We start from the raw sequence: 26919 nt of genomic DNA, 5'->3' as shown, positions 1-26919 counted from the left end.
AAAGCCACAGGAAACAAGCATTCTTTCATTGCTCATGGATGAGCTGGATGACAAAGGAGAGTCTCTGGAAGCACTGAAATCATAGACATGCTCAACATGTTCATAAATGCTGGTCACAACTTGATGGCTGATGGTTTCCTAAAGCAAAATCCTGATGTGCTCAAGAAAGTGAAGATAAACATTTACAATTCCATACAAACTTTCCTTCATACAATCTTTCTTCTTTAGGCCACATCCAGACTATTCTGTAAAAGTTTCAAAACTTCTGTAATTTAAAAAAGAAAAACGTATTCTACTGAATTGTACCTCATACAAGATGATACCCTTTGTATTCTCATGCCTCCACTATTCTAATTCATCCCAGTCGCTTCTGTATTTTGGAAGGAAATGCTATTTATGAAAACTCTGCATTTATGTTTACCCTTTGCTCCAATGGACCTAACGAAGACATGTTCAAGACAGATTCAAACTGGCAGGTATTCTTAAAGAACCATAGAACTGCACATCATCTCTTTAAGGGAAATTTATGAGGTGCATGTGAGGCTCTGAAGTGTTAACTTTTTCTGGATATCTTTCAATAATGGAAGAAAACCTTTAAAACATGAATGGTACTTTTTCACTTCTTCTTTCATGTTTTATGGTAGTCAAGTTACAACTTCTGGAATTCTACGAGCAGCATCTGAGGAATGTCTAGGGAATGAGAAACTATAAGGTGTAGTACGATATTTTCTTGCTCTAATAAATAGTTAAATAGTAGTACATTGTACTGCCTGTTGTAGGCTTTGTGGCTTTGCTTGACTACAAAACAATGCTTACAAGGTCGGAATGATACAATTAGATATTTCATAAAGATGTCAGTCTCTTGCCACTTCACTCTCAAATAATGAAATCAGATAAATGAATCACCCAAGACAAAATGTGGAAGAAGAATAGAATTGGAATCATCACCTTTGTGAATACCTAGACAGACACATATCCTTGCAAGAGGAAAAGATCTAACATCAGTTACATTGCCTGACACTAGATTCAGGAGCTTCCTTAGAATGGCTTGTGGTGGCAGGGAGCATAGAAACATAAGTTCAGGCCACAAAGGTCACCATTTCAATCTTATTATCAAATGGTCCTTAACAAATGTGTTACAATCCACTGCTACAAAAACTAATATCGTATGTTCATGAAAATAATGGTCTCCTAGGGTCACAATCTCCTATTTCAATAGTCTAAGCTAACACATTATTGCAAATGAGAGAAGATGAGACCTTGTAGTAAGCCATTACAGAATAATGAATTTTGAATATTGAAAAAAAAAGACATTGATAGTTGGCCTAAAGAAGGACGTTAAAGAAAAACCATATAATAGATTCGGTATTTGAAGCAAGAAAGAACAAGGAAGGTTGCTAATCTTATGAAAACAATATTACTATTTATATCGAAAAGTAAATTTGTTTTTTGCTATTTAGAAAAATCTCTGGTGATGTATATATTCCAAACATGCAATTCTTAAGAATATCTCAAAAATAACATTATTTTGCCAGAAAACCCTACTTATGAAGACTTAAGAAAATTATTCTAACTTATAAAATCCTCAAAACATATCAAACTCAGAATTAATATAAATTAAATCTATATATATGTGAATTGTAAGTTTATTAAAAAAATTCATTTAAAGAAATATTTTTTATAGGTTATAATATATATGTTATATATGTTAATTATAAGTTTATCTATTTATTTTAATGTTCTTTATAATAAAAATATTAACAATCTAATTTAGAGAATGAAGAATTAGAGAGGATAAAAATCAATAACAACAATTTATTCACAATTGATAATATTAATAAAACAATACATATTATTTTAAAATAAATTTAAATAAAACTAACCTTAAATTTTACTATATTTTGATGATGTTGCTAAATTATTTTAAATATACTATCATGAAAAAAAATAAAAAAATATTACATAAATAGTAATGTGCTAGATCTAAGTTTATAATAAAATTATTAACATTTCTTATAATCAAAGTTTTCAATAATAATGTTCTCCTTTAGATAATTTCTGAATAGTAAGTATTTTTTAATAATCTAATAGTTATTTTATATTTAAATTAAATGTTTCTAGATTTTTAGCTATATATGATTTAAAATTCTTCAGCAAGAGACAATCTTGTAGAAAAATTTTCAAAATTTCAAACTTAGAGATTTTGATATCATAACTTCTAGCATGATATTACCTAATTATAATCCTAATGAACCATAGTTTATAATTTTCAGCTTTATTGCCTACAATCTAGATATTTAATTTTGGAGTTGTTCTACTAATTTTTAACCTAAATCAGTTTTCATAAGAAGTTCATATAGACCGGTCTTTTTAATATTTTAAAATTTGATTTTTATAAAATTTCTTTCTTCTTATTCTAAGTTTTCTTTCTCTAATATTTTATCGCTTCATCATTTAACTTTCATAGTAGTTATCTTATATATTATAAGTTACAAAAAGTGTTACATACTCTTGATCTATTGGTAACTTATATTCTGGTTAGAAAGGTTTTACACATGTTTTATATTTTTTTAATAAAATATCTAATATAAATATTTAATAAAATAATTTTCTATATTTACCAACTCAGTTGTATTTTTCTTACAAATGTGATATATAATTTTACTCTATTTTGAAACCATTAACATTTTTTTCTAAAATACTTAATTTACCATTTGAACTAACAGGGTATTTTCTTTATGATTATGTATGGATTGATAAAATACAATATTGAAATAAAAGATAAAGCTCATGTAAAGCTTTAAGACAAACCTGTAGTATGCTTTATAATAAAATTATGCATTCATGTCTCATATATAACATGGTATCTATTATGGTATAAGCTATCTCATACATATATAAATATCAAATCTGTTTCTTAATAATATCCCTGTTATATGAAGATTTCAAAGAAAATAAAATATTAGGTATTAGCTCAAAGAATAACATAAAATTATAGATTATAACATTACATTTTTAGTAGCAATGAGTTTGATAAAAATTATATTAGATTAAAAATGTTTATCCGAAATGGAAATGGAAAGAAATGGAAAAGCTACAAGAATAAGAGAGATCGAAACAATGCAAAAACTAAACCAAACACATAAATTTAAGCACTTCTCAAAGAGAACCAAAATTGCTTCTCATCTCCATCAGTATGGGTGCATGGAATATAGAAGTGTATTTGATTAGCCCAAAAACCCTAGCTTATATACAGGAGTGAGTGGTCTGGATTAAAACTAATTCAATAGTTACTATGGTAATAATACTAAATAATGTCATAGCCATAAAACAACAACAATCCTTTGTAAATATTTCTAAATCTTATAAATTTATTAAGAAAAATAAAGCTTTTATTTATCAATTAATCAAAGCACTCCTAAAAGATGTCAATCTCAACCTTTAATAAAAGATCTTCGATCTTTTTATTTTAATTTCTTTGAGACTGTTTGGAGGATAAAGATAAACCCTAAATAAAACTTTTTCTATGCTAATATTAATTTTTATAAAAGGCATTAAATCTGTGATTAACACAGCAATTCCCCAAATTCATGAAGTTAAATGCTCTTGATGTAGCTTAATCATTGCAAACATGCGCTCTAAGAGAAAAGCTTTTCATACAGCTGTAACCTAATGGTTAATCCAAAAGGAAACACATGGTTCTCAAAAGTATTTTTGATGTCTTTTTTCTTTTTATTAATGAAAATAAGCTTACTGTTTATTTAAACTACTCAAGTAGGGAGAGAATTCCACTTTTACACTGATTACGTTCTAGCTCAAGTATCTATAAATTTCTTTCTGCCATTGTTGGAGAAAAAGTGTGTGTGTGTGTGTGTGTGTGTATGTGCTCAAGACAACCTTACAAGTGAATGGTAAATTAAGACATTGATAGTTTTCTCAATTTCTTATTATAAAATGTTATTTCTATGTTGGCCACAAAGTACCCTTTACTATATATAAGTCCAACATACATGCACAACCAAAGTTGCACAACTAACTAACCAATAACAGAAACTTATTTTTTCCCATATATGATTATTCTTTGCTATAATTTAATGGTTCATATTCACCATATAACTTACTTTTAAAGAATGAATCCATTATTGTGTTTATAACTAATGTTTCATCTTTGATCCATAATAGTTTGTTGCTACGAACTATTAATTATTTCTTAGATCTAACATATATTCTCTCTAATGCCATTCAGTGTCCCCACAAATTTGTTTATGAATGTTATAAAAATTGTAACTTAAGTAATTTATTATGCTTTGGTGTACTATCTCCCCCAGAAGAGCAGGGATCCCAATTAGTTTAATCTCAAGCATTAGATTTTGGCATATGCCCAAAATAAATGTCTCTAGCATATGCCATTATTATACTAGCTATTTCATTTAAATATATGAGTATGATGATGATGATGATAAGAATGATAATATTATTTAAGGGACTCATCAAAACTCATCTTCAACACCTCTATAAACTGTAGTGCCTGACACTGTAATCCCCAACTGCCTCAAGTGTGCCATATGCAATGGATAGTTTAGTTTTTATCCTAACAATTTTAAAAATCAAAAATATGTTTCACTTCTCCAATAACTCTCGGTAGCCTTTCCAATTTGCCGGGACCATGTTCTTGTGTGACCCCATGAATGAAGTGAGCAGTCTTGCCGGCCTGTCCGAGTGCCACAGGTTAACACACTCTCTCAGCTTCTCCAGAGCAGTGTGCCAGTTGCCAACAATGTAGCTGTCCACAGCTGCCTCAAACATGTTCTTGTAATCCGCATACAGGGCCTTAAGGTCGTTTTGAAACATTGGCAAGTCATACGTGTACAGAGTCAAGGGATCCGCACTGCCCTTGACGGTCACCCTGTCCAGCTTCCGGCAGCAATCGCGAAGGCTACTCTTTGTAAGGTTTGCAATCACTGTTTCTGATATCAAGATCATTACTCCATATTGCTTGGTTGCCGCTTCCAGCCTAGATGCCATGTTGACATGGGGAGACAAATACGACGGGTCCACTTTGTGCGATGAGCCGATGGCTCCTTCGATGGCCCACCCAACATGAAGGCCAAAACCCATCTTGATTGTGTATCCTAGGTGAAAATAATGATTCCACTTATCTTTACTGCAAGGAAGGACCATTATGAGACGTACCTGGCATCCGCTGCTGGATGGCCGGATGCATCGCATATTCGTGCAATACTTCAGACAATTCTAAAGCTTGAATGACATCCAGAAATGATATGAGTGCCCTGTCCGCAAACGAAGAACCTTTTGACTGGAAACCAGAAAATACATTCCTGACAGGAAAGAGCAGAAAGAGGACATTCCACCTTTTGTGCACCGTCAGACATGGTCTTTTTCCATACGACTAGAAAGGCATCGCCCACATTCTTGTTTGGAAACCCATTGTGCATAATAGCCTTGCTATGTACTACATCTGCTATTTTATTCACAAACATCATAACATCTTCTTGCAGGCACTCAGTCGCGTCAGTGAAGTTCCTGATGTCACAAAAGCCAAAACAGGCACGTATCTTCTTACCTGGAACCATGGCTGTGCACAGAAGGATGACAAATGATCAAGGTATAGAAAGGGCCAACTCACGATTAAATTCGGCTCCCTTAAGGTTGACGGAAAGAATGTCCATTCCAGCATCCCCAAGAGCCACTTTGCTCAGGCTTGCGATCTTCACCAAGGCTCCCTCAAGCATTCTCGTCTCCATGACCTGTCATTGAAATCTATTAGCCAGGAACCTCTAATTAGCATACGACCTTTCCTGATTTTCCCCTGGACTTTCGGGAAATAGACTTCCCCACGAATGCACCTGGGTTGTCTGCAAGCTCCTTGATAAAGTTTACCATTCTTTCAATGGGCTGAAATGCTCCTGTGAATAACAGATCGGAGTGAGCTTAAGACGCACCTGAACCAATAAATTGTTGGTATCCCAGCTTAAAAGGAACGATAAAGCAGACAAGATGCACAAAATAAGCAACGTCAGCCCCATCTGCTCCACCCAATGTTTCAAGCTACTGGATACGAACAAGAAACCAGTACTTACGTTTAGTACGTGGTTTTTCCGGCTTCGTTTACGAATCGAATAAAATGCCTCGCAGCGTCTAGAGTCACTCTTAACCTTGATAAGTTCTTCATCTCGATACTTAGATGTCACATCCGACTTTGCATCACGACCTGCTTCAATGGGCGGAACCACTTGAATAAAAGGATCGCCTTCAGAAAACTCGTACCCGCTGCAATAGCCTTGGGCACATCCATCTCTACATCCCAAGTAGATAATTGCGTAGTCATGCTGGTTGTTGAACTGGTTCAAATTTATAAGGCTGGTGTTAAACCTCAGTGTGTACAGGGGACTGGAGTCAAGTGCAGCGAGAGCCAGCGTGGGAGCGAGGTCATCAGGGAGCTGGTAAAAATATGGTAATGCTATGGCTAAGATGAGGATGCCAAGAACAAGCCTCTGAGATTGCAAATCTGATAGTCTCAACCATAGATAACTAGGCTTCGAAGACATAAACTGATTTGAAGAATCTTCGGTCGTCTCTTTATCGTCTCTGGCCTTGGACTCTAAAGGGCGAATGCAGTGGTAAAATACAGCCTATACAGACGGATTACAAACGTCTGTTAGTGTCAGCCAATCTATGCATACCTTTGCTAGCCGAGCAATCAGGAAAGCGCTTGGAACCTTCGCGCTCCGGTTTTGAAGCTTTTTTGCAAGGCGACTTAGAGATTCTGCTGCTTTCCAGACTCTAGCAACAATGAGGTTCTGCCTAATGAGATCAAACATATATGGAAGTAGAGTAAGGCTTCCAACAAGATCGAGCCTTACTAACAATGGCATGTTAGTATAAACGATGTCCAACTATGACGAGAAATCACATACCTACCAAAAGGCGAAGCTGAAAAGATAGGCTGGCTTTAGTACTGACAGTGCAACAAGGTCAAGCAAGAAGAGGAACAGACAGATGACGTAAACCACATCCACGAACGTGTCTAACGACTTCGGTAGAAATGCCCTGCTAAAATCATTTAAGAAGAGCGCAATCAGTGTAGCAGGAATGGCCACAAAGTGCGCCCAAACCCTGCTGTCCAGCACTTGACTGACCCTGATGGCTACGCCACGCGCACGAAGCCTTGTGAAAAATCCCACAGGTCCTTTGTCAACGTCAATACGATCCAAAGATAACGATGTTTCATGTCTGTAGTCCATTTCGTCATTTATAGTACCAGCAAGTGAAGAGCCTCTCTCACTTGGCACTGTTTGTCCAGGACCTAGCTGTAGCGATCCAATGCTTCCGGAAGAATGAGACCTTCTTGTGGATGGGACTAAATTGACTCTCAGTGAAGAGTCCCGTAGAGTAGTGTTCCACGCCAATTCTGATGCTAACGTATTCACGTCTCTGCCCAGCGGAGCTCCAAAGAGGAGGCTCAGGGGCCTTTCATTCCCAGGACTCGTGTGCGTTGTCACGCTAGCCTTTTTAATCTCAGAAACCCTGTGGCCTTCGGAGGATTGAGCGGACTCTGGCATCGTTGATTGCCCTGTCTGTGACGATCTAGCTCCTGACTTCGACGTCGATTGCCTCTGTTGCTCGTCGTCACCTTCAATGGGAAAAAAGGAACCAAGTATAACTTGCACTTCCTGCATGGCAATGGATGTGATAGCATAATTCACAACAGAAGTATAACCTGTTCTATCGGTCCAGCTGTTGAAAAAGACATCCAGGACTCCCGATTCGAAGCAAGATTTGGTAAAACATTGTTTTTCAGCTTTGGTAATACTCGTGCTACAGCTTCGTACATTGGTATTGAAAAGGCGTCAATGCAGCCAAGTGTCATCGACCTGTCAGAAGCTGCAAACGTCATTTATTGGCAAAATACGCAAGAAAGGTTGTCCCTACTGTAAAGAGTCTGGATCGTTCCTGTTCATATTTCTTGATATTTCCATTCCTAACCTCCTTTCTACGTCCCCTTGTCTAAACCATTCTAGAAGCAGCAAAGCAGCCCACTTCTTGGAGAGTGGATAAGGTCTGATAGTGTTGCTAATATCTGAACATTTCATAATCACTTTCATAAGAAGCAGAACATCGTCGCTGCTCCTGTGTTCTTTCGTCACTTGAGGAAACAACAATGCTGGTTCTTCTTGTTGCTCCTCCATTTCAAATATCCCTGTAACCTTGCACGGGACCTTTTTGGGCGGTGGAGGTGGCTGGTACTCATAACGAGAAGAAGCATGGAATGAGCCTACTTCCTTGCTTCTTAAACTGAAGCTCTGAACAACAGCGCCATGGTAAGCCATGTCCGTCGCAAGAATACAAGACACAATAAGCTTACGAATGTGTCTTTGTTCTGAGTCAGGAAATATTCCTAGAATGTTCATGGACTCGTACCCCTATACAGAAAAATCACATCTTTATTACGAGAAAAAATGCTTTATACCGTCAGTGCCTTCACCGTGATCGAAGCATGATGATTTTCTAATACAGATAAGTCATTGTATCGAATAGCAAGAGGATCATTACAAGCAACAAGAAAAGAGTTTGTAAGCCCTGGATGATCAACATCGTGACACAATGCACTTATGCAAAGAGCAAGCTTTTCAAGTTCGTTAAACTTCTCATCCGCTCCTCCTAATTTAAGAAACAAATACCTGGTAATCAACCAGAAAAACTTTAGTACGACAGCTTCTGGGCGCTTACATAGCATGTAGGACATCGCACGCATGCCGGAAGTTGTGAAATGGAACATGTGCGCGATATTGTGCCATCATCTGTGTAGAGAGGAGAACAAGGGAAGGAGCGCCCAATCGAGAACAAGAAAAAGTATTCGACACCTACACACTCAATGAAAGCTTTTAATTTCTGGACGTCCAGAGGTAAAGTCGTTAACAGGCCCAGGTTTACAAATATTCTTTCTGCCATCTGCGCAAGGTTAAATCTTTTGAGGCGCAAAGGGACAGTATTGACAGACCTTCGGCAGGTCCTCAGTTGCAACCTTGAAAATATCGAAAGACCAGGAATCCAGCTCCTGCCACAGGCCTTCTAGTTCATGACGCCCCACCACATCCACTTTTGCAGCCAGAACCTCTTCCTGTATCAATAGACTGTGCCTTGGCTTGGAGATCCTTATAATCGACGGTCTCTTGTGCTCCTGCCATTACCACACTACTCTGAGGGAATGCTTCTTGACGTAAGAGAGGCACTTACCATATAGAGGAGTCTTTGCTTTCGGAAAAGATTCCAACTGACCCGCCTTTCTAAAGACCGTTGGATATCAAGCCGGACGACTTAGAGTGAGGAGGGGATAATGGGCGGGATATTCGTTCCTTGGCACATTTCTTGAGCCTTGCTGCCTGAGCTCTTGATTCAGTGATGTTTTGCAAATGCAAACAGAGCTAGGCCTAGGGCAGCCATGGCAACAGGAGATGTTGAAGGAAACCTAGAGCGACTGAAGGCGCAGCTCCGATCTGTTTCCTACCCACACGCAATCGACAACCAAGGGTACGGTCATATTACAAGATGATTTGGAGTCTCATGCTTTTGTTGCAGCCTGAGAATGGGACTTCCATCGGCTGTTCTTCCACTACTCCATCACGCGCTGTTAGGTTATTCCAGGCATGTTTTCAGGTATCTCTCAACGAATGGCTATGAATTATACGCGAAAAGTGACCTGGTGCGACCAAGCAAAAGCTAGAGATAGTACACTACTAATTTTTGCTAACAGAGATTCATAGAGTGCATCTTGAAGTTTCTCCGGACTGAGTTTGGATATAGATGTTCCTTGACGCTGGCACAGGTAACAATGACATGGACATCAAGACGCACCTGACCTCTTCACTGCTAGATATTCTCGAAAGGTTTCTCAGAAAGAAAGATGATATTTGTCCATGATGTCGTCCAGGTTTGTTAAACTCCTTGTGACGCTTATCTTGAATAGAATATGAGCAGTGCTGCAAAAGGAAGCATAATGAGTTGTTAAAAGAGTCCCGACGGGCAGGTGTAACTAAAAAGGTATCTTATGCATTATCAATTGTCACTATTCTCTTGTATTAGTCAGAATCTGTCATGTCCTCGAGGCATAAAAGGATCTCCAGAAATGAAGAGGTCAACGAGGTGTTTCTGTTTTCTTTTCTTTACTTTATCAGTCCTATTCACGTTTTGGCTCCAGGAACGCAAAAGTCCGTCTCTTAGAATCAAGACCACCTCATCTCCAAGATGCAAGAATAAATTGCCGTCTATAAGTAAAATGTGTAAGCTCGCCATCGAGGTATGTTTTCACTCTCAAGAGTTTCTCCCTATCTCCTGCATGTGACAGCTCTCTCCGACACCTCGCCTAACTTTCGAGCAGCCAGGCATACAGGCCGACCACGACGAGGTTAATAACAAATTAGGTGTCTAAACTGCGAAGCTATTTACATCATGTGCAGATGGAAGACAGGTCGAGCCCGTGTTACATACCTGATAACGAAAAACAAGCAGAAGCTGATTTTCAGGTCAAATCACCAACACAGGTAAACGAAATATTAAGGTATATTAAGGATTTACTTTGTCTAAAAATGCTAGATTGGAGGTATCGACTCGAGTCTTCCAAGAGAGCTCGATCGCGGAATAAGGAAAAGTCCAGATGCATCTCTTCCAAGAACGATGGACACCCATAAGTCCCTGAGTTCAGAAATGACTTCGAGAAAGTGTTCTATTTCTCCATCAACGTCGGAAGATGATGAAGCAGCCCCGGTGGTTTCAAAGAATGTTGCAGCCATTACTTCCTGCTATGACGAGATCAAGCTGAAAATAGTAAGTTTGATCAACGCGAGCATTTCTTTGTGCTCAACCAAGCGTCTACCAGGGCGAAATAGCCGAGAAGCTGGGGTCTCGCTTCAGCACCCTGGAAGAAAGCCTTTCAAAGACGACTCAAACATTAGAGGTAATAGAAAAGTTCAGTTGCTGTTACTAACTCCATTTACTATCACAGGCAAGATTTTGTACTTTGGAGAGCCGTATAAGACTTCTTGAGAAATCCTTTTTTCCAAAGGTAAGCCCCATATCGTATCTGCCTGAAGTTATATTATTTTACAGGCCCGTCAGAGCCCGGAGAAAAATATACAGTTCTGCAAAAAGCATTCACCACGTTTTCGTATGTTATTTTTAAGGTTTTCATTCACCCTCTCCTGTTCTATTGGCAGAATTTGAGTTGCGGTCTGGTAGAAAGGTTGACGAGCCTATCCGGGACATAAGCAATATGAACTTACGTAAGCCTTCATCTGCATTTGTACGTGGAATTAGACATCACATACTCAATCAATATCTGTTCAGGTCACCACTCTGATGTGCATCCCAGCCATCGAGTAAGCTGCATTGACATTTTTGTCTTTCACCACAACATGTGATTACAGGCTAACTTGACGACACAACAACTAATTGATAGTATCAAAGCCCGTTGTCAAAAGACAAAGGAGGTAACTTTAATGTTTATGTTTTCATGAAAAGGTCTTTCACTGCGTTGCAGCTTTTGAGCGGAATTTATTAAGAGGCTAGCCATAACAAGCAAATGCATCATTCGAACTCACATTGGTCGACCAAGAGGGTGAGGATTTCCAGAGAGAAACTGGTAATTTAACACCAGGGATGGTTGTTTTAAAGGGAATGGAGGGCCCAACGAAACTCACTAAACGAAAAGATTAAATTAGTTTATTTTTTAAAAAGGAATTTAAGGAAATAGACTTTGTAGGTGTAATACTTACGAATACTTCGGAATGCTTTATGCGGATGTTTCCTGATTATAAGATGCATTACTAGCAACGTCCTTGTACGTCTTGGCAAAAGACTACACAGATTCTGGCTTGATCTATCGGTTCTCACTATGATGGTCATCCCTCTCAAGTAAAGTTGAGCCTGACATTAGTGTTGCTTCAATCCCCAAGATAGGATCTTATAAGTATTGACGTTATGGTAATTTATATTTGCTCTCGAGATATATTTCTTACACTAGATGGTGTCAATTATTGATGGTAACCTCTCTGTAAAAATTAGAAGGCCTGTACTTCAAAGCTGACTGTGGCATGTAAGTTTCAGAGAGCTTTACATGTATCATCTTGCCCTCATTGCTTTATAAGAACCCCACCAGAAGGGCATATTATGCAGACAACAATCTACAATCATACTTAATTCAACATTTGTACGATGAGAAGTGCCATTCTACCTAGTGCTAATGAGCTTTGTGCAACGCTGAGCCAGTCTTGCGGGGTCTTTCCTTAGCTTTCCAAATCTGGAAAAAAAAAAAAGTTCATTCTTAAGAGGGAAGCAAGATATATTAACACACCTGAACTATAATGGTGCTTGGCAGGAAGCCGCAGTAGAATGTGGTATCATGGAATGTCATCAGTGGACTGAAGAGATGAAGGGGTGTTTGATGCGATGCCAGAGCGAGACATTGCATGCAATATTAGACTAGCTTGGATTCAGGCGCATGGAGCTGATGGGAACTTGAACGACCTACAGCAGAATGCCACAGCAGGATGTGGTAGCTTGCATCCCTATATATGGTCACAGCCTACATCATCATGATAACACTGGAGCAGTGAAAGAGCTCCTGCTCAATTGGTAAGCATTGAGTTTTTCAAAGGGATTGATTGTGGTTTAATGCAGAGAACAAGAATGGGAGTTGTCAATTTATGATCGGTGCACCTTCTGCTGGACACGGACGACCATTCCACCTTGGTGTCTCCTGATGGTATGTGTGTGGCAATAGATCCGAATGTACAGGTTTCCTGCGTGCTTGGGTTCAACACGTACAATGAGGGAGAAATCAGCTAACTCTTGCAGGTTCTTTTCTTTTTATTCCCAATAATCAATTTGAAGCCAAGAGTCGTCCCACTTACACACTCATGGGGGAGTGCTTCGTTTCTTTCTATGGCTCATTTTCGCTGTAGGGCTCTTTGCTTCACCCAGTGAGTCGATTAACACCACCATAGCAGCAAGACAAGATGATGGAGTGCATCTCCATCCACATTGGCCAAGCAGGGGTCCAATGCTTGCTGGGAGCTCTACTCCCTGGAGCATGGAATCCAGCTACTTAAAATACTCCCTGCTTGTTTTGAGCGAGCCCTGCTGTGCTCAGCCAGATGGCCAAATGCCGACTGACAGAATTAGCGGACGTGACGACGCCTTCAACACTTTCTTCAGCGAGACAGGTGCGGGCAAGCACGTACCGCGCTCGTTGTTCCTCGACTTGGAACCCACGGTGATAGAAGTGAGGACTGGTACATACAGTCAACTCTTCCACCCCGAGCAACTTATCAGTGGCAAGGAAGATGCCGCTAGTAATTTCGCCCGTGGCCATTAGTCAAGTGAGTGCCCGACAACAAGGCCATCGTCGATAACGTGTGTCGGACCGTGTAACGGAGATCGTCGACCTGTGCCTGGACCGAAATTCGGACCGTATCAGGAAGCTTGCAGACAATTGAAGGCTTTCTTATCTTCAACGCCGTGGGGCTCCGGAGCGCCTCTCGGTTGACTACGGCAAGAAGTCGAAGCTTGGCTTTACGGTCTAGCCGTCGCCTCTAGTGTCCACGGCTGTTGTTGTGGAGCCCTACAACAGCGTGCCCTCCACCCATTCCCTGCTGGAGCACACCGACGTTGGCCATCTACGACAGCTGCGGCATCACCTACACCAACCTCAACAGGCTCGTGCCACAGGTATGCTTGTTTGTGTGCGTGTGTGCGTGTGACGATCAGGTGATATCGTCCCTGACGACGTTGCTCCGCTTCGATGGTGCCCGACATTACAGAGTTCCAGACCAACTTGGTGCCTTATCCCCGGATTCATCCTCGTACGCTCCAGTCATATCCGCAGAAAAGGCTTACGACGAGCAGCTGTCCGTGTCCGAGATAACGAGTACGGCGTTCGAGCCCGCGTCCATGATGGCCAAGTGCGCCCCGTCACGGCAAGTACATGGCCTGCTGCCTCATGTACCGATGTGACGTGGTCCCTAAGAACTACCATCAAGACCCATCAGGTCGTTGATTGGTGTCCCACAGGCGTCAAGTCTGGCATCAACTACCAGCCACTAACAGTTGTTCCCGGGGGCGAGTCCAAAGAGCCGTCTGCATGATGTCTAACGCAGTAGTCTTCTCCAGAATTGATCACAAGTTTGATCTCATGTACGCCAAGCGCGCCTACGTCGGGGAAGGCATGGAAGAGGGAGAATTCTCTGAAGCCCGGCAGGACCTTGCGGCACTCACGAAGAAGTTGGTGCAGAGTCCATTGAAGGGGAAGGCGAGGAGGAAGGAGAGGATTGAACAACAGAACGCAGGCGCTGTAATTTTGACGACACGGATAAAAGATGCATTCACCGCCTGTATATCTGTGTCTCTGCGTCGTGTGTGTGAAAACCTGCGGGTGGGAGAACATGGCATGGAACAGGTCTCACAGGAGATTTGTATCCTGGGCACAGTAACTCGTCAAGTTTGCTCTAGTTATATAGCCGTTTACCCCTGCAATCCGGATCATGACATTTTTGATAGTAGCTTGCTCGTCGTAAGTTGATGATGTACATGACTGCATAGTGGTTGACGCGTCAACAAAAGAAAGAACAAGACACACAATCATACCGTTGTTGCTCTTGTGCTGCCTTCCCACTCGCTCGCAGAAACGGTTGCCCGAAATATTATAGACAATAATGCCGAGCTCCGAAAACCAAAACCAGTTTCGAATCTTTCCTGCGTTGCATCAGACAGGAACGCACGAGTAGGATATACGCACCCGGAGTGTTTCCAAAGGATGAAATTGATTCCACAAACGCATCAACTGCACCAAATGGCGATGCTTCGGAAGCGACGCTCTGTTGAGGCTGGATATTGGAGAGCGACTTTGGGTGTTCGCCAGCAGCCTTCAGCGGATAATTAACAACAAATGTGAAGGATATACTAGGCCTACCCCGCGGTCAAATGTGAGAAGTGTCTCGCAATTCGCATCCACGTTGCAAACGAGCGCTTGCATGAACGTTGTAATATCGTCCTGCAACGGCTTTGTATGAAGTCAAGCCTCCAGGGAGGAGCAGCGGGGACTGACCATGACCACTTCGGAGCCGGAGGCGAATCTGTACGTCGGGACCAGGATAGCCGTCTTTCCAGCCTTGGCAGAGAAGACGAGGCGGAAGCAACGGTTACGCGAGTAGACAGCCTGATCGACAAACAGCCTGGAGGTGGAAGAATGATCGGTGATGACATAAAGCTCCTCCAGGTGCTTGTCACGCCCGCGAAGCACATGTATCCGCGAGCACAGCTGCAGCAAAACATTATCCCAACATGGAAAAGAGAACAGGGTCACCTACATGCGCAACAAACGCCCCTGCATGCGAGTTGTCCTTGAAGGCGGTGTTGGGGATGCGCAAGATGAGGTGCCGAGAGAACTTGTCTATAAAGCCATTATAGGAAGGAATCCTTGTGTCTGCTAAGACTAGTATTACCTGCGGTTGACGAGTCGAGCTCCAGTGTCCAGGCCACGTTGTAGCGGATCGAGAAAGCCTCGTAGAGCGTGGAGGCGAGCAGTTGCAGCAGGAGGTCGACCATGGCATCGCCATCCGCGCCCTGGTTGGTGTGCCGGTTGAACTCCAGATCGAAGTAGAGATTGCACGGGGTATTCTATGCATGCGCAGCAATGTGCATCCAGCCCACCTACAGCTCGGGCAGCAATCTTACCTCGCGTATAATTTCATAGTGGTGCCTCAAGCTGCCGTGCATCTTCTCGTATCTGCGGTGCACGATGCGTTAGAATCATGAGGTCCGGGGGAGGAGGCCCACCTCCTCCAGAACTCGAGGTGAGAGGTAACAAGGAATCGCCTTTGGCCCGTTGTGTGGTCTTGGTACGTGAAGACGGCGAGGCCATGGCGGTGACAGTCGGCGTATTGAAGGGCCTGCTCTTGCCTCGCGAACGTGGCCCAAGCATCCCTGTTCCAGCTTCCAAAGCACTCTTCACTCGAACAGCCAAAGCACAACATTCAACTAACCCGGCCGCGATGGGTGTGGATTCTTGGCCAAGATCGCTGCGGATGTCGCGTAGCAAGTGCAAGAGCCGAGGGGGCTGTTGATGACCGCCTCCTCGGGGCGCTCCATAGAAAATGCCCGCTGCTATCTCCCTTGGGCGCTGCTCGTTTCTTGGACATGCCATGCCGCACTTGAAAGGGGATCCCAGAAATTGGGAAGCTATATATTTACTAGGCTTGTTTTGTCGGCCCAGTTACCTCAGCAAGCACAAGAAGCAAGCAGGGCCGGCGCCTGCCTTTTCAAACCACCGTCCTGGTCACGAATGACACACCAGACGGCTTGCCACCTTCCTCCTCAAACAACACCACCAAGTTTCCGCTGTCTTGGAGCCAGCTGCGTGGAACATGGTACCTAGAGGTAGAGACGTTAGGTAATCTTGTACAAGGTCCACAGCTCACCATCGCTGAGAAGGTTGGCCACAGCCACTCCTGCACTTGGAAGAGGAATAGCTGCCGCGATAGTCACACGTTTGAGGGCATCCGGCAGTGTCTGGTGCACGCAAGGATGGCCAAAAGCGCCCAATACTCTGCCCGTTGATCCATGCCTGGCCCTTCCCCATGCTTTCCAAGTCCAAAGCCACCGGATCGTTGCCGCTGGGGCTGTCAAAGTGCGCCTGCATTGCAATCCACACGATACATGTGATACCATGGTGTTGGAAGATTACCTTGTACCACACTAATGCCTGCCCTTGAGGAACTGCCGACGACCACCTCACTCTCTGAGATCCGCTCTCCGTGAAGATGGCCAAGCTTTCCCCCTTGAGGCCTACCTGCGTCCACACAGAATAACAAAAGGCTCATTGTGGTGAGCGAACCTGGTGTATCCATTCTTCAGCAGTGAGATCTATTTGACCCGAGGGAAGGCCCTTGACTATGACCGAGCCGTTGATGCCGGCACCCCATGTCTCGATAAATGGACCATAGTTCTGCGGAGCGAAGTAAGAAAGCCGCACACACTTGCGGTGGTCAGATAGACAACCTGTAGGCCAACCGTAGCGCAAAGAATCGCCAGGGAGTTGTGCCCCGAGGCTAGCTCGATAGGCTGTTCCACAGCGGCATACAGTTGGGTTCCCTTTGTGCTTGCGCTGCCTGAATCATGCCATATAAGTGTTTAGAGCGGGAAATCTAGAAAGCCAGCTACCTGCTAGTTTTCCGTTGACAAAGACATGAACAACGTCTCTCATGCTTTCAAGAGAAAGAAGTGCTTTTCCAGACGCGGCATCTGCTTGAGAGATATCCAGGCTGCCCAGAGGGTGTAAGCAAAGCTCCAGGTAGCCGGAGAAAAGTCAAAATCCACCTTGTGGTGTACCAGAGGTAGTCGCTTGTATCCTTGGTTGTGTTGATTTGTTCGAGCAATGCCGATGCCACAATACCACTGTCGCTCCACACTCCGACTGGTTCAGGATAGGATTCCCAGGCCAACCCCGTGATGGAGGGCTTCATTGTTGGCATGGCTGTTTGAACGTGCACCTTCGGATAGAAATGTTTCATCGTCAGCATGAGAAGAAGGGAGAGAGAGTGAGAGACCTTAGCGGTGTTGTGGCTGACTGTTTTGCAGTCGGGGAGAATACTGACAGACCAGGCGGGTAGAAGATACGTCCGAGAGTTGAACTTCACGGTGGCATCGGAGCTGGAATCAATGTTTGCCAGAAAAGCTGCACAAGCTCCGGATGACGTGCTCCCGTAGACATGGGCCTGCAAGAGGGTGAAGACCAGGTTTAGAAGCCCGTGTTTACCTCTTGCAGTTGGCCCAGGGAAATGTAGGTGGGATCGTTGGAGCCAAGCGCGGCTTCGCAGAGCTTGATTGCAGCGTGCAGCTGCTTCAAATGGCCCCATTTGGGCTGGCGAATTACTCCTGCACGTTACCCGCGTTAGCATGGTATACTACGCCACACAACCCTTATACCAAACTCATCAATGGGTGCGTCGTAATCGTAGCTGGTCGTAACGTATGGGCCTCCGGATGATCGCCCGAAATTGGTGCCGCCAAAGTACTGCAAGGTTTCCAGACGAGCTTTAGCACATTGCAAGGAAGAGCCCAACCCCCAACCATGTAGTAGTTTTGGAAGCTTCCCCCGCGCTGGAAGAAACGGGCTACAGCGAAGGCAACGTCTTCCACGGGCCTGTGCGGGGATGCCTCTCCCCATTTCTGGAACCTGTGGGTGATCCAAGACATAACCAAGGGGCATTCAACCTTCCTCAAACGTGGCTCACCAGCCGCTCCAATTCTCGGTCCACATTTTGGGTTTCTTCTTGTTGTTGGGAGCCCAGGCATCGCAGTAGAAGCCGTTGCAAGTGTCTAGCTGCAGGAGCGAAAGGGTGTCATGAAAGTGTTATATAATCAAAAGCTCACGATGTAGTCTGGTGCGTCCGACTGCTGGCACATGATCCAGGGCACACCCGTGCCGAGACCCTGGGCCATGTTTGCGGCCCACTCCATGTACTCCTTTCCGGCCGCTCCATATGCCGCGTCGATGTTGCCATACTCGTTCTCAATCTGTGCTGCTTTTCTTTGCCCACAATCAAGAAATGCAAGAGTACCTGAGCCAGTATGATTGGTCCACCCTGAGGCGCGAAAAGCTTGTCATGTTTCATCATCGCCACGATCTTCTCCACGAACGCTTGCATCTCCGCCTGAAGAGTTGACAAACTTGGTGCCGGGGGCGGATGCAATCTTGAGCAACGAGCGCGTGAATCATACCTTGAACGGCTGGTTGTTTGTTCTGAATTCAATTCCTGGCACGTCCTTGAGCCACACGGGGAAGCCCCTGATGAAAACCAAGGAATGTTGTTGCATGCAACGAAGGAGAGAGATTCTCACCCGAGGTTCCATTCCGCGCACACGTAAGGCCCAATCCGGAGATTGGCATATAGGCCCGCCTCGTGGACCAACTTGACAAACGAAACCAGGTCGAATCGCCCCTCGAAGTTGTACTGGAGGGAATGGAGCAAGAATCAAGTCTGTACAAGCGCCCGGGGAAGAGCTTACAGTGTCCCTGGTGGGCTGATGCCCGTCCCAGAAGACGTACGTTTCGATCACGTCAATTCCACCGGCTTTGGCATTGGAGATGAGCTGGCTCCACATCTGCAGATGAACTCAGAGGTTGCGTAGAGAATCGGAGATGGGTGGCTATACCTGAGGAGCTGCGCGAGGGTAGTGGATGGATGCCGAGATGAGCATCCGGTGCTGGCCATTGATGATAAGGCCCCTGTGATCATAGGCCACGGTGTCGGAGAGGCCGACATGGAGGAGCGTGGCGGCGAGGAGGAGGAGGAGGAGGAGGAGCGGCGGCATTTCTGGCTGGAGCGATTGCTGGTGGCGGCCAGGTCGGCCAATGGATCGGTCTCTAGTGCGCTGTCCTTTTCTGGGTAGGAAGCAAGCGCTGCCATCCCATTCCCATCCAAGTTTCATAGCATATAATGACCATCCTCACCGTCCACGTGGTAGTGGGGAATGGAATATCCCAGGTTGGCTGGGCTAGGGCGCTGGCGATGCGCAGGAGGAGGAGGAGGAGGAGGGAGGGCGGCCAAGGCGGGAATGATGATGTCGCGTGGAGGTCACGTAGCTTGGTGCGCAAGGGTGAGCCACAATGCAACAGTGTGAATGGTGAATGGTAGGGCGCACCTGCATTGCGTCCTAGCGTGCCTCTAGGTAGATCGCCATGGCAGCTCCCGGTCGCGGGCAGCGGTTCAAGAGGATGAGCCGGGGAGTGGCGTTCCCGTCAAGCGCCTTGGAGCTGGATCCACAGGTTTGTTCATCCTGGGGAGCTTATTGTTGATTGCTGGTGTTGGCTGCAGCAGCTGCAAGCAGATGCGGAGCACTGCCCCCATCTCAAGCTTGTCTTGCAATCCTACAGCTCGGCCTGGCTCACGGATGACGCCAAGTACGGCCACTACCAAAGCGTCTCGCGGCCTGCCTTTCACAATCAGATTTTCGAGGGACCCGACACCGATGTAGAAACCGGTAAGAGCTCTCTGCCTGCCCACTGCCTCGTTCCCCCGCACTCACACTCTTTTGTTGATGCGCCTTTCCCTTGCAAGAGTTACACCTCTCCAACCTGCGCCAGGGCCCAAGCGCGTGTGACAGCGAAGAGGCCACCAATACTCCCGGGCGTACAAAGAAGCTGAAGGTGCAGTCCTCACTTTCTCGGTGGTGGAAGGAATAAATCCCCCCCTCCCCTCTCTTTGTGCAGCAGCATCTCGGCCCCTCCCCTCTTCATGCTTACGAGCCTGCATTCAACTGGGAATCCGAGAGAGGCGCTATAAGTGGCCAGCGACTGCCGGAACCCCCTCCAGCTTCTCTTGGCAGGTTGTGGTGTTTCTCTGCATTTACGCTACTTACCTGTCTGTCTTCTTTGCTGTTTGCGACAGTGGTCTCAAGGTTGCCGTCAAGGTCTTACAACTCAAGCTTCAAGCAGGTTTCGTGGGTACGTTGGATCCGCTTTCGCAGCTGCAAATTTGCCTCACGCCTGCCTGTCCGCTGCAGAGCCAATCTATGGGAGCCTCAGCCTCTATCATCGAGAAAGGCGGGAAAAACTGTCTGAAGATTTTTATTTCGAGTTCCTTCCTGGCGAATTTTGCGAGGTTTGTGATGCGCGCATACTCCGCACCTAGTCTCACATTCTCATTCAGGGAACGGTGGCTATCCAAAGGCGTGCCATCTTTTCGGTGGATGCTCCTTCGGCATCCATTTGTATGCTTGTGCAGCTCGAGAAGCATGCAACTGAGGAAGGTGGCGTAAAATCCTCTGTGTATTCGCGTAAGGAGCCTGTACGTTTTTCTTTACTTGATCAGCTCTGACCGTGAAGCTAACCGCTGCCTTCAGGCTCATTTGACGGAAAGAGAGAAGCAAAGGCTCCAAGTATGGGCTCGAATAATGCCATTCAAAGAGCCGTTCGCTTGGGCCACCGTCCCGTTGTTTGACTTGAGTGTAACTGGGGCAATGACAGGTATCTCTTCTCCAAGCAGTCCCCTCTCTGGAGCAGACGCGGTTGGGGAAGCGGGGAAGCGTCTTGGCCACCCCATCATGCTAGACGTTCCGGGCCTTAATCGTGTAAAGGAATGCTACAATGAAGACTGGCTTCAGGTTTGTAAAGGATCATTGCTGCCCGGCGCTCTGAGTCGTATGTTGCAGGATCCGAAGAAGAAAGCTCATAAACCTATCAAAGCTACGTTGCGCTTTGAAGTCGAGCGCCTTGCCCCCGAGGATCTAGATCCAGACGCAGCATCAGTATGTAGCAGTCCTGACAACCAGGATAGTCAGGTCGGCGATGCAGATGGAAGGAGCAGTGATGCGGATTTGGACAACAGAAAGAGACGGGTTGGGAACGTTGAGGTGAAGCAGCGATTGCTGCCTGCAGATGTAAGTGATGTGCTGTGGTGACGCGTTGTTCCTAACAATTTTAATCTTTCCCAGCATCCTCTTATGGAGTTTCGGCATTTTACAAAGAGTGAGCCTTTTACGCAGTCGATACACTGCCTTTACGTGTACCCGCTGTCTGTAACGTTTAGTAAGAAGAGGAATCTCTTCATCAGGGTGGAGGTCCGAAAGGATGACATTGATCTCCAGACGCCTGCAATGGAGGTATGTCTTGTATTTGTGAGCCAGATGCTTAGTTCTTCTTACACCAGGCTATTTACCCCCGTGACGCTGAATCCGGCATGCGAGAGTGGGCATATTCTCAAATTGCTGTGGCTTCTCGAACGGCATATTACCATGACGAATTTAAAATGAATTTGCCGGCGGTACTAACGGCACAACATCACATTCTTTTTACTTTATTCCACGTGGATCTTAATATGAAACTCGAGGCTCCAAAACCAGTACGCTGTTTTCCTTCCTCTAACATCATGTCTCTCACTTTTGGTATTGTTGCAGGTAGTCGTCGGCTACGCTATCCTGCCCCTCTTAGCTGGTGCTCAGTACGTGTGTTGAAAATTTGAAACTTATTCTTGATTGTCTCTTCGACAGAAGCATGCGCTTTTCTGATGCCAGCCTTCCGATCCTAAAGGATCTTGTTCCGCATTATCTTCAAGACTCTGTAAAGGTACTGTCGCAAATAGCTCACTGGTATCATATTGTTATTTCTTCAGGACAAAATTGAGCATTTGGAAGATGGGAGGGCATTGCTGAGGCTGCGCTTGCGTCTTTGTTCCTCATTATATTCAGTAAACGAGCGCATTAGGGACTTCACTATAGAATTTGATCGCCACATTTTAAGGGCCAATGCTCCCTGGGGTTCCGAGCTTTTGGAGGTTTGTGTTTGTTCGCCAATTTTATTGAAGAGTCCTAACACATATATGAATACCAGCCAATCAACAGTCTGAAGAATGTGGATTCAACGTCCATGCTACAATTTTTGCAACCTTTGATGAATATGTTGTTGCATCTGATCAGTGACAGCGGGGAAACCCTTCAGGTTAATGATGTGGAGTTCTATATTTGTGCTATAAATACGTTTTTGCTGGTGCCAGGTTGCTGCATTTCGTGCCATGGTGAATATACTTACAAGGTCTGTTTTCTTTTCTTTTCTTTTCAAAAAATGGAATGTATCGCTCAGTTTTGAAACTTTTCAGGGTGCAACAAGAATCGTCTGACGGGGCCGAACGAAACCGCTATCTTGTTCAATTTATTGACTACGCTTTTGATGATTTCGGTGGGCGTCGGCCTCCTGTTTACCCTGGATTGTGTAATGTTTGGAGGGGCTTGGCTAGAAGCAAGGTAGCAGTATCGGAACTTCGTTAGCTTGTCATGAAATAGTTTTCTTGCAGGCAAAAGGCTACCGAGTTGGACCTGTATATGATGACGTGCTGTCAATGGCTTGGGTGTTCTTCGAACTGATCGTTAGATCTATGGCTTTAGAACAAGCTAGACTTTTCCCGGAAAACCTTCCTACTGGTCAGATTTTTCTGAACCACCTTTCTTACCGATATTAACTTGCCTTGCAGACGAGGATGCTCCACCTTTGCAACTAACGGATGAAGTTTTTCGCTGCGTGTCAAATTTGTACGATTGCTTGCTTACGGAAGTTCACGATCGATCCAAAAAGGGCCTCAGCCTAGCCAGAAGGTTGAACAGCAGTCTGGCATTCTTTTGCTATGATTTACTTTCCGTTGTTGATCCCCGACAAGTGTTTGAGCTTGTAAGTTGCTTTGGTTACTTTTGCGTTTGCTAATCGATGCCTTCCTTTTTATTGTAGATTGCTCTGTACTTTGACAAGTTTACGGGTGTTTGCCAATCTTCTTTGCACGAGTGTAAGTTGACTTTCTTACAAGTCATCTGCGACCACGATCTTTTTATTGAAATGCCAGGAAGAGACCCTTCTGAAAGGTACGGATATATTCATTCTTACAAGCGTATTTAGTTTGTTGTATTTGCAGAAACTATCTTGCTTCAAGCCTTATGCAAGAACTTTTCCTGACGTGGGATCACGATGATTTATCACAAAGATCGAAGGTAGATTTGAGTTTTCGTATTTGGGAGCTCTAAAGCGTTTCTGTAAAGGCAGCACGCATTTTGGTGGTCCTCACATGCAAGCACGAGCTCGACTGCCGCTACCAGAAGCTCGAGGACAAGCTGTACATATCACAACTATACTTCCAACTTGTTGGCATGGTATGTTCCGATTCAAGCTTTGTAACCTCGTTTTCTGAAGGGCGTGCTTCAGATTCTGGATGAAATGCCAGTGTTTTACAATCTTAATGCGACAGAGAAACGAGAAGTTCTAATTTGCGTTGTACAAATTATCCGACATCTTGATGATATGTCATTGATAAAAGCATGGCAGCAGAGCGTCGCTCGTACGAGACTTTTCTTTAAGCTTATGGAAGAATGTCTCTCCCTCTTTGAGGTAAACTCTTTTTCTACGAAGTTATTTTTCCCATTCTCCGTGCAGCATAGGAAGATGCATGATTCCTTGGGTGGAGCTTTACCAATGCAAACACCGGAAAGCGAAGGTGCATACTCACCCAAATACTCTGATACGCTGTCGCCCGCAGTTCATACTTTTTTTAGCCAAGCTTCTCGACAGGAGCTGAAGGTGAGGTGCTGAATCTCAGGCAAAGCGATAACTAAGACCATCATTTTACAGTGGATGCAGCCTCAGGCAACTCCTGAAAATGGTCACCTGTGGAAAAAGCCAAGTCCTCATTTAAATTCTCCAAGTCAGCCCTACTCTCTACGAGAAGCTTTGGCGCATGCACAGTCTTCTCGAAAAATGGCATCGAACAGAGCTCTTCGCGAGAGCCTGCACCCAATGCTGAGGCAGAAACTCGTAAGAAAATGGATTGATGTTGCTCTCTATATTCAAGCTGAACTGTACAGGAGCTTTGGGAGGAGAACCTTAGCACTTCAGTGAGCCTACAGGTGCTCGAAATAGTGGAGAAATTCATAGACGTTGCGTCTGTGCACAGCATTGCTACTGACTACGTAAAGCTGGATTGTGTCACTGCTATTTTTACGGGATTCTTCTCCCACAGCCAACCTCTTATATTCTGGAAAGCATTCTTTCCTGTCTTCAACAACCTCTTTACACGTCATGGAGCGACGCTAATGGGCAGAGAAAATGATCGTTTCCTGAAGCAGATTGCGTTCCATCTCTTGCACCTTGCCGTGTATCGGAACGACTCGATACGAAAGAGAGCTGTTGTGGGCCTTCAAATTCTTATTCGGGTGAGCTCTGTGTCTGTTTTCTCAGGTGTTTCTAACGTGTTTGATGCCAAGTGCAGAGCTCCTTTTATTACTTTCAAAGTACAGCCAGGTTGCGCGTCATGCTGACAATAACACTCTCAGAACTAATGTCTGAAGTGCAGGTCACCCAGATGAAGCCTGATGGCAGTTTTGAAGAGAGCGGCGAAGCTCGCCGTTTGAAAAGATCACTGCAAGAAATGGCTTCAGAAGAAATAAGTGATGGCCTGTTGAAAGAATGTGGTCTCCCGGCGAATTGTCTAGATGCCGCGGTTGATGGAGATCGTGATAATCTCTGGCGGTGGTCGGAAGTTCGAGAAATGTCTGTGGCCCTGCTGCAAGCTCTGGATGCAAGCATCGAGCACGCTCTCCTGGTACGTGCATATTGCTACTTCGCTGTGTGGTTAACTGGAGTATTGTTTCAGGGGACCATAATGACAACGGACAAGTATGCGGCAGCAGAAAGTTTCCACAGCTTGGCAGTCGCATACGCACATGTGCCTGATTTACACATAATGTGGCTGCTTCACCTTTGTGACGCCCACCAAGAAATGCAGTCGTGGGCCGAAGCTGCGGAGTGTGCTGTAGCCGTAGCGGGCGTGATTATGCAGGTATAGTTTAGCTACAAGGGCTACCGTTGCATGTTCACACTGACGCATGGGTGTCTACAGGCTTTGGTAGCGAGAAACGATTTAGTTTGGGGGCGAGATAATCTGGAGGCGCTCCGCAGGATCTGTCCGATGCTTGCCACCTCAGTGGAGGCATCGGCTGCCGAAGTAGAAGGCTATGGGGCGTCGAAGTTGACGGTGGATTCAGCTGTCAAGTATCTACAGCTTGGCAACAAGCTCTTTGCGCAGGCCGAGCTCTTCCATTTCTGTGCGGCGATTGTGGAACTGGTGATTCCTGTGCACAAGAGCAGGAAAGCCTATGGTCAGCTTGCCAAGTGCCACACATCGCTGACGGCTATTTACGAGTCAATTGTGGAGCAGGAGTCGAGCCCGCTGCCCTTCATCGATGCGACATACTACCGTGTCGGCTTCTACGGGGAACAGTTTGGGAAGCTCAATCGACGGGAGTACGTATACAGGGAAGCCAAAGATGTGCGCCTGGGTGATATCATGGAGAAGCTGGGCCACATCTACGAGCTGGTTCTGGGTGCCGACCAAACGCTGCACATAATACCAGATTCGCGCCAGGTCAAAGCCGACGAACTAGAAAGTGGCGTGTGCTATCTGCAAATAACTTCGGTGGATCCGATATTTGAAGGCGAGGACTTGGAGAGTCGGAAGGAACGAATAGCTGGTCGACCATCGGCTTGCAGCTGTGCTCGTGTGTTCGATCACTTTCTGTTTGATACACCGTTTACCAAGAACGGCAAGTCGCAAGGCGGACTGGAGGACCAGTGGAAGAGGCGGACGGTCGTGCAGACGCACGGCTCATTTCCCGCTCTGGTAAACCGGCTTCTCGTGATCAAATCGGAGTCGAGAGAGTTCTCTCCCATAGAGAATGCCATAGGCATGATCGAAGCGAGGACGGCTACGTTGAGAAATGAACTCGAAGAGCCTCGCAACTCCGAGGGTGACCATCTCCCTCGGCTGCAGAGCTTACAAAGGATCCTTCAGGGCAGCGTTGCAGTACAGGTAAGCGTTGGGGTGGTGTTTTTCTAGTACTGTTGTGCTCATGGCTCCTTGTACTGTCAGGTGAACAGCGGTGTGCTAGGAGTATGCTCGGCTTTCCTTTCTGGAGAGCCAGCGACAAAGCTCCGGTCCCAGGAGCTCCAGCAGCTGATTGCTGCATTGCTAGAGTTTATGGCTGTGTGCAAGCGAGCGATACGCATCCACTCGAGGCTCATCGGGGAGGAAGACCAAGATTTCCATTCGCAGCTGGTGAATGGCTTCCAGTCTCTCACTGCAGAACTGTCACACTATATCCCGGCCATTTTATCAGAGCTGTAATTGGATTATGGTGTAAGTAGTGTACATTATTTTGGAACTTTTTTGTACGAAGTAACTTACAAGAGATAAGTTGTTTAAAGGACCGCCACCTTTTCAAACAGCATAAGCAAATTGCCTGCTGCCCTTTCTGATTTGCATTCATGTGTGGACGTGACATGCACAGACGTGAGATGTAACTAGTAGT

At 45.0% G+C, this 26919-nt stretch overlaps 3 protein-coding genes across 7 annotated transcripts; 1 reads left to right on the top strand and 2 right to left on the bottom strand.

The window, feature by feature from the left end:
- Positions 1-14257: 14257 nt before the first annotated feature.
- Positions 14258-16243, bottom strand: LOC112341873 (DNA-directed primase/polymerase protein-like). 3 transcript variants are annotated; one of them, XM_024662787.1, is made up of 11 exons: positions 16059-16243; positions 15853-15999; positions 15751-15802; positions 15519-15693; positions 15384-15466; positions 15122-15334; positions 14987-15076; positions 14813-14939; positions 14662-14769; positions 14543-14608; positions 14258-14494 (listed from the first exon to the last, which is right to left on the bottom strand). In XM_024662787.1, exons 1-11 carry the CDS (start codon positions 16217-16219, stop codon positions 14400-14402), a joined length of 1317 nt encoding a protein of 438 aa, XP_024518555.1. In that variant the 5' UTR covers positions 16220-16243; the 3' UTR covers positions 14258-14399. The 3 variants fall into 3 exon arrangements, 2 of the variants coding, with proteins under 2 accessions (XP_024518555.1, XP_024518556.1); XM_024662788.1 differs by having other exon boundaries at positions 14987-15067; XR_002990725.1 differs by lacking the exon at positions 14258-14494 and having other exon boundaries at positions 14544-14608; positions 14662-14764.
- On the bottom strand, positions 16230-19536 carry LOC9629527 (beta-galactosidase 8). 3 transcript variants are annotated; one of them, XM_002989023.2, is made up of 18 exons: positions 19231-19532; positions 19084-19179; positions 18916-19028; positions 18796-18862; positions 18636-18728; positions 18448-18591; positions 18309-18397; positions 18145-18250; positions 18001-18088; positions 17831-17949; positions 17622-17789; positions 17392-17564; positions 17236-17336; positions 17074-17183; positions 16910-17020; positions 16760-16864; positions 16494-16708; positions 16230-16446 (listed from the first exon to the last, which is right to left on the bottom strand). In XM_002989023.2, exons 1-18 carry the CDS (start codon positions 19504-19506, stop codon positions 16335-16337), a joined length of 2286 nt encoding a protein of 761 aa, XP_002989069.2. In that variant the 5' UTR covers positions 19507-19532; the 3' UTR covers positions 16230-16334. The 3 variants fall into 3 exon arrangements, with proteins under 3 accessions (XP_002989069.2, XP_024518549.1, XP_024518550.1); XM_024662781.1 differs by having other exon boundaries at positions 17392-17789; positions 19231-19533; XM_024662782.1 differs by lacking the exon at positions 16230-16446 and having other exon boundaries at positions 16592-16708; positions 16760-16860; positions 17392-17789; positions 19231-19536.
- An 80-nt stretch (positions 19537-19616) lies between these two features.
- LOC9629526 (guanine nucleotide exchange factor SPIKE 1) lies at positions 19617-26814 on the top strand. The gene is given in 28 exon segments (XM_024662778.1): positions 19617-19843; positions 19893-20058; positions 20136-20403; positions 20466-20521; positions 20581-20678; positions 20727-20864; positions 20920-21180; positions 21229-21456; positions 21511-21678; positions 21726-21917; positions 21973-22016; positions 22069-22141; positions 22188-22349; positions 22406-22513; positions 22569-22606; positions 22671-22815; positions 22866-22992; positions 23043-23236; positions 23294-23424; positions 23475-23550; positions 23599-23709; positions 23762-23944; positions 23990-24367; positions 24418-24765; positions 24822-25154; positions 25206-25391; positions 25452-26420; positions 26481-26814. Coding segments are annotated over 28 exon segments (5523 nt in total). The 5' UTR covers positions 19617-19756; the 3' UTR covers positions 26736-26814.
- The last annotated feature ends 105 nt before the right edge of the window (positions 26815-26919 follow it).

This window comes from Selaginella moellendorffii, unplaced genomic scaffold (genome assembly GCF_000143415.4).
Source record: "Selaginella moellendorffii unplaced genomic scaffold, v1.0 SELMOscaffold_93, whole genome shotgun sequence".
NCBI lineage: Eukaryota > Viridiplantae > Streptophyta > Lycopodiopsida > Selaginellales > Selaginellaceae > Selaginella > Selaginella moellendorffii.
The sequence above is the reverse complement of the archived record's forward strand: the minus strand, read 5'-3'. Positions and strand labels throughout refer to the sequence as shown.